Source organism: Oncorhynchus masou, chromosome 8, assembly GCF_036934945.1.
Source record: "Oncorhynchus masou masou isolate Uvic2021 chromosome 8, UVic_Omas_1.1, whole genome shotgun sequence".
NCBI lineage: Eukaryota > Metazoa > Chordata > Actinopteri > Salmoniformes > Salmonidae > Oncorhynchus > Oncorhynchus masou.
In genome coordinates this window covers 32,218,153-32,225,865 of record NC_088219.1, presented here as the reverse complement: position 1 = coordinate 32,225,865, position 7,713 = coordinate 32,218,153, and the positions used below count along the sequence as shown (strand labels likewise).

General features: G+C 41.3%; 1 protein-coding gene across 2 annotated transcripts in view; it reads right to left on the bottom strand.

The window, feature by feature from the left end:
• Positions 1–266: 266 nt before the first annotated feature.
• Positions 267–7,713, bottom strand: part of LOC135544534 (rho guanine nucleotide exchange factor 28-like) — a 108,445-nt gene continuing 100,998 nt past the window's right edge. For both annotated transcript variants that reach the window (XM_064972220.1, XM_064972221.1), the window contains exon 36: positions 267–2,224. In XM_064972220.1, the coding sequence (XP_064828292.1) occupies positions 2,046–2,224 (179 nt within the window). In that variant the 3' untranslated portion in view covers positions 267–2,045. The remainder of the gene's footprint in view (positions 2,225–7,713) is intronic.

The window sequence follows — 7,713 nt, the reverse complement described above, 5'->3', positions numbered from 1 at the left end:
ATGTCAGTTTGGTGGTTTTACCCATAGAATTTGAATAAATTCTCAACCTATTCCTATGGTTTTACCCTCCTGTTACATTCGTGTTTCAGAAGAAGCTGTATAATAACAATACAAAATGATTTGCATTTATATTCCACGATATCTAATAGAGAGTAATGATGTAAACAAGACAATGTACATAACCATATTTCCGTGTTATGATGCACTACAGACCAATCCAACGTACAACATAACATAACCTAACAAGGAGTACTATAAAACAGCGATAAAGCTCATCGACTATAAATAAATGAAGGCAGTGAAATATACACATAAAAGTAAATTGACTGTATCACATAGTATCGACAACAAACATCTGAACATAACCATTGTGCTGTTTTATATGTACGTTGATGAAGCTACCTATTACAATACCCTTGTGTATAACTAGATACTACGTCCGACCTCCAAATGGCACAGTATTCTCTATATTTTTCACACTTTTGCCCAGAGCCCCATGGGCCATGGTCAAACCTGGAGCACTATATAGGGAATAGTTAACCATTCAGAACACACCCTACAATGTCTTTTAGGTTTAACGCTTTATTTTTATTTTTAATGGTGGCTGCAGGACAGCTAAAGGCTGTCTTTCAGGACATCTCAATGGTCATTAAAAAACAAAACATATTGGCACTAAAGTAGAACATGAATATTCAAGTGCAATGGTACAGCTCTTAGTAAAAAAAAGCAAGGTCACCTCTTAAGTGCGTACAAGATTAATTTCATCAGTCACCCTTCAACCATAGCTTACTACCCCATTACAATATCATTGCCGTGCATCACATTGTGATGCTTTTGCTAAAAAGATGTGAGGCATCACAATGTGGTGCATATAAACTGATACCAGGCTGACTTCCCAACTACTACTGACATGTAGACTTTGCTAATATAGTAACTATAAGTCAGACAAAATCCTAAATTACTGAACACCAAGTACAATAAACAACATGCTATGAAATATGTGCCTTGATGAAAACAATGTAAAAAAAAAACGTTTTAAAACTTTTTTTTAAAGAATCATAAAAAAACATTTTAAAGAAAATAAAGAAAAAATTGACATATTTGGTATCATTCACATCCAAAGTATTGTTTACATATAGAGTGCACTCTGTCACAGATGTAATACTTCAAAGTTCATTGAACATACAGTATAGGAATGTTTCTGCCCTATGGTTTTTGACCCCGATATGCAGTTGACCCTAATAAAATCTGTACTTCATCATATAGGCGGTAGTAGTGCAGTGTACGCTACTGTATCATTGATGGATTGCTATAGTCACAACATTATTCCTTAAAATCACAAGTCCTTCAGATGAAAACAAAGGCGTAGCCAGACAGGCTGAGAAACACACCAAATCCCTTCTGATCATGGCATTTCTCCTTATCCTTCACATCTAATGTGTTTGAGAGTAGACACCATTTCATTTGGGGAGGGCCTAATAAATAGCACTGGACGGATGGGGAGTAAAGGACAAGGGAGGGACAGAGAGAGGTAGACTGAAGCAGACTTAGGGCAGTGTGGGCCAGGGAAACAGAGAGATGGAGACTGATACAGGGGTGAGGAAAAAGGGGGAAGGCACTGCAGTAGGGTTGGGCAGGGGAAACAGAGAAATTGATAATGTCAATGTAGGGCCTCAGGCACAAAGGCCCGGTGGCAGCCCTGGAGCTGAACTCTAAACAGAGACGGATACACCCACACTGTACATTCATGGACAAGTATAAACATATAGCAGTATAAAAGTCTCTCTCACAGACAACACTTGGAGACACATATGGAGGGCACCTGGCACAGAACACTGAGGGCAGAGGGGCAAAGCATGATGGGGAAGGGAGATTACTTTATATGTGCCAGATCTGGTTCTTCTTAAAACCTGACCTAGCTATTTACTGTCCAGTCTGAGCCATCAAAGTCAATCCAGTCTGTGATTCTGAGCCTTCCTAAATCCATATCAAGTCTTTTGAGTCCTGGATTCGAACCAGAGGGTTTAAGGTCCGTCTGTCCAGCCTCAGAGGTACACAATGTTCTCCTCTCCCCCCTCCTCCCCATCCCCACTCTCCGTCTCCAGGGGGACCAAGGAGGAGAGGACCAGTTGGTGGTCGCCATGGTGAGGCGCACCCTGATACTGTCCAGCCACAGTTGCCGTCGAGGACCACGTCTTCCTCACATAGCTGTGTGTGTTTATATCTGTATGGGTATAAATACATTATGTTTATATTAATTCATATTAAAGAGATAGTTCACCCATAATACAAAATGACACATATTACAAAATGCCACAAAAGTATCTACAAGTGAAGCAAAACAAAATGTTACTTATAGATGATTTGAACATACTGCGAAAAATGCTAATATCGGTCCCATGACTTGAATGGGACTTGTGCCACAAATGCTAAAATGTTAGCAAGTGGAAACAGTGCCAGGGAAAGCATGGATTGCTGTCATACCTTGTCAATAGGAAACCATTATGTAATTTGAATGAAGTATCCCTTTAAGCAATTAATCATAGATATTCAAACTTAACCAACCACCAGCATTAAAGGCCCAGTACATGATTTTAATGTGTTCTATATACATTTCCACACTATGAGATTGGAATAATACTGTGATATCGTGAAAATTAAGATAATGCCCTTTTAGTGTAAGAGCGTTTTGAAAAGACCACCTGAAATTGGTGGGATGGGAGTTTTGGCCTGGCTGGTGACATCACCAGGTGGTAAATTAGTTAATAGACCGATAAAAAAAAGAGAGTTCCAATAACAGCTAGTTTTCAGTTTTCCCCGCCCCACTCAGACCACTCCCAGACAGTCTTAGCTAGTGCTGAGAGATTAGTGCTTTTGAAGTTGGTTTCGGTTAGAATTTTTTTTAGCATTAAATGCACTATGTATTATGTGGGTTGAATGCTGTAACTGCTCATCATTTATTAACCACTCAACGTACTTTACTTTGTCGTTTTTTGTACTTTTACCCCTTTTTCATGATATCCAATTGGTAGTTAACAGTCTTATCCCATAGCTGCAACTCCCGTACGGAATCGGGAGAGGCAAAGGTCGAGAGCCATGCGTCCTCCGAAACACGACGCTGTGTGCCAAGAAGCAGACATCGGTCGCCAGTTGTACAGTGTTTCCTCCGACACGTTGGTGCGGCTGGCTTCCGGGTTAAGCGAGCAGTGTGTCAAGAAGCAGTGTAGAACATTGATTAATGTCACACTACTCGCTTAACCCGGAAGCCAGCCGCACCAATGTGTCGGATGAAACACAGTACAACTGGCAACCGAAGTCTGCTTGCAGGCGCCAGGCCCGCCATAAGGAATCTCTAGAGCGCGATGGGACAAGGACATCCCATCAGGCGAAACCCTCCCCTAAACCGGATGACGCTGGGCCAATTATGCGCCGCCTCAAGGGTCTCCCGGTTACGGCCGGCTAGCCTAGTGCATCACCCCCAACGTAGCATTGCGTACTTCTCCATTGACAATGATTGACTTCCGCTGGAACCCAAAGAGTTTCATGCATCTGGTGGACATGAGGTGAAAGAAACACAGACCGGACAAGTAGCCACGCGATGGATCATGGTCATTTTAGTTAATTATAACGTTTTCTGCCATAAACTATGTAGAACGTTGTAGAACATCTGTTGGAAAATCCCTCCTACATTGCACCGTTCGGGCATGATCTGATTTATCTCTAGAGAAAATGCATTGCAAGGTGCACATTGAGCTCACAGAAAAAAACAGAACAAAATGGAATTGAAAAAATTTATCTGACTTCGGTCAATTTGTTTAAAAAAATAATCAACATTTTGGTAAATCGCGTAGCACTAGTCCTACTAAAATTGTTGCTTAAGCTTTTTTGTTTATTTTGTACCATTTTAATTGAAAACAATCAAAGGTATTTAATTGTTACCCAGAAAGTATTGAGATAAACCTTTAACTATCTCTCTCACATACAACAGCCAGACATGAACAATAATAATTTTAAACGAAACACACAGAGCCAGAGGAGAGAAGGGAACGACAAAGGAGAAAGTGGGATGAAGAGAAACCGAACAGGAAAGAAAATATAAAATAATAGAACAGCTAGCTAGATAAATAGCCCATCAGGATGGACCCGGCTGACTGCCCACTATAATGAGCTCATCCTAAAGTTGTTGAGCCTCATCCATCTCCTCTCTAACTACATACATCAACCACCGCAGCTGTGTGTAGGGGGGGGTGTGTGGGGGTGTGTGTGTCATACATCAACGACCGCAGCTGTGTGTGGATGTGTGTGTGGGTGTGTATGTGTCATACATAAACCACTGCAGCTGTGTGCGTGTGTGGGTGTGTGTGTGTCATACATCAACCACTGCAGCTGCATGCAGTAGTGTCCTGTTTCCTCTCAGCACAAGAAATTCAATGAATAACACAGCCTCAGTTCAGCCATTGATAACATCTCTTTTCTCTTTTACTTAAAAAAGAGTTTCACTGACTGTTGTCATTTTGGCACTGTCATCATTATCATTAGGAACAAAAATGACACCTGCAGGCCCAGATGGGGCCCTCAGAATGAGGAAGGAGGGAGAGTGTGTGTGTCTCTGTGTTTGTGTTGATGTGTGCATCACAGGAGGCTTCTGAGGGGAGGACAGCTCATAATAATGTCTGTAACGGAGCAAATGGAATGACATCAAAGAAATGGAAACCAGGTGATCAATGTATTTGACACCATTCCACCTTTTTCGCTCCAGCCATTACCACAAGCCTGTCCTCCCCAATTAAGGTGCCACCAACAACCTGTGGCGTGCATGCAGTTGTGCATGTGTGTATGTACGTGCACACGCAAGTGTGTGCTTGTGTGTGTGTGCATGCGTAGGACAGGTGCATAGCCATGGCCTTGGAGTGAGTGGAGTGTTCGACCATTAGACCATTAGGTGGGGTGAGTTACGTCCAGAGGGGTGGATACTGTCTAGCAGTAGAGCTGGTGTGCTGTTGTGGCTGTGGTAAAAGATGGTGTGGCCTATAAAAATCGCCTTATTGTGTTCCCACAGGAATTGTTTTATTTGAATTGAACCTTTATTTAACTTGACGGCCTACTTGACAGCCTACTTGTTCAGGTGCAGAATGACAGATTTTTACCTTGTCAGCTAAGGGATTTGATCCAGCAAACCTTTCAGTTACTGGCCCAACGCTCTAACCACTAGGCTACCTGCCGCCCAGAATGTGTTTGACTGCCTGAATACCACTGTGTGTGTGTGTGTGTGTGTGTGTGTGTGTGTGTGTGTGTGTGTGTGTGTGTGTGTGTGTGTGTGTGTGTGTGTGTCACTGTTAGCCATGATCTTAGGTTTTTCACTGGGTTCTGATAGACGGGGCTGTACTGTAAAGCCATAGGACACAGACTTTCTTGCTAGTCACTACACTCCTCACAGGGACGTGGGTCAGACTGATCGGAAGGCTACAAGAAATGGAGGCCATTTTGGAAATGTAATAGAAGGGGATTACTGTTCAAATCAGTGACATAAAATGCAATGGGATATTTTGAATGAATTTAACACCAAGTGTAATGTCAGGAGGCTTGTCAATTCATTAAAAGGCCAGTGAATCAGGATTATCTTCACACTAAGGGACACTTACAGAACTACAATGAGATTCTACTTCTATGGGTCCAGGACAATAACTCACTACACCGTCATACTGAGCACTGATCTTCATAGCTTTCATCACATCTTTCTTTTCAGAAGCAAACTAGTATTCTGGTACATTACTTATTTTCAAAAGGCCATAATTATTCAACAGCTCGGCAAGATGAGAATATCTGATTGGAATCAGTGGATCAAAAGTCGTTTCAGGAAATTCAATCTTTCCAGTTTTTCTATTATCACTGTGCAGGAGTACATTATGGAAATCCTGAGAGAAGGAACAATCCCAAAGGCCCTGTGTGAGGGAGCAGAACAGTCCACACCTGGAGGAGAGGATGAGAAATACAATCAAACTTCTGATAGCCCTGAGCAAGATATGGAGGATGGAGGATTTCCATCTGAAATAAGACCTTTTTTGGATCAAATACTAGTTAAATAAATGCTATATAAAAAAAATATTCAAGGTGAGATATTGGTTTCCTGGAAGCTATTCTAGTTGTGGGATGTGAGAGTTCTGTAATGTGGGATCGTATACAGACTCAGAGTGCACTAATACAGTATACCACCAAATAAAATGCATTAAGTAGTAATGAATTATGTATTGTGGTTAGATCTTATACCGTCTATGAGATCAATAGAAGGTAAGAAGGTGAGATACACTGTATATACAAAAGTATGTGGATTCTGTTAGATGACTAATGTGGTGTAGATGGTCAACTTCACTGCAAGTATAATGTATGTTTTATATGTGACCCATTTCAGGAAACAAGGCATATGTCGCAAATTACGACTTCACAGGAGAGCCATTTATTTGAATGTTGTTGTTTTTTTTGTCAAAATGCATTTTTAGGCAGAAATGCTTTCTGGAACATGTGAACTTTCATGTGCCTTAATAACAAACGTATATGCAATCTGTAAATACAAATAAAATAGTTAAATTACGAGCCATGTTGGTTAAGCCACAGAAACAGACACCAACCTTCCCACTAGCCATGATTGGCTGAGATAATGAGTGGGCTGAACATACCGAGAGAGGAGTTTGGATTGGTCTACCATATAGAAGGCATCTGTCTATTTGAGCTGGCCAGTCTGTGTTGGTAAATCCTGTTGAACGCTGATATAGCACGTGTCTAATTTTGACAGAAAGTGGTTTTATTTCAAGTTAAAGTGTACTGTTAGCTAGCTAGCTCCCTAGCTAACGTTACATGTATGACATTATCATTCGTGTCCAAGAGCCGTTTGCTTTGCTAGTTAGAGCCTAATGTTAGCTAGCTAACGTTGAACCTGGTTGGTTAGCTCCCAGCAGATTCATGCAGGGTAGTAATGACATGATTTGGTACTATGTTCATTGTTGTTTAACTAGCTAACGTTAGCTGGTTGGCTCATTAGCTAACATTACGTGACGTGTGTCATCTTACACGTTGTTTACCTAGCTAGGTTCATTGTTTACCTAGCTAGCTACTTGTCTTAAGCTAAAGTGTACAACATCCATTGAATATGGCCGGGGTTAGTAAACGTCGGCAAAAAAGAGTAATGAAATTGTTGCCAGCAGAGCTAGTTAGGCTGTTTTCATGTTATCCAGAGGTGAACAAATCATCGGCCAGATCGTGTGCGATCTGAACGCTCCGAGAGCGAAGCGAGAAGGGTGGGGCTAAAGCTTAAGAGGATGTGAACTATGTTGAATGGGTGTAGACAAAGAAGAGCTCTTCACTAGATACCAAAACATTCAAAGGCCTTTTTCTCAAAAGTAAGTTTACAAGTTTATCAACTTTGAAAGCAGAATTACTTTCCAATTTTTCCTCAAAAATGCAGTGTATGATATACCATTTTGTAGCTCTGGGTCTCTACTTTTGCTACATAGAGACCATTCAAATGACTGGATTTGGCTAAATTGGCTACCCGCTGCTCAAAGGTGTATAAATTCAAGCACATGGCCATGCAATCTCCATAGAGAAACATTGGCAGTAAAATAGTCGTATTGAAGAGCTCAGTGACGTTCAACGTGGCACTGTCATAGAATGTCACCTTTCGACAAGTCAGTTTGTCTGATTTCTGTCCTGCAAGAG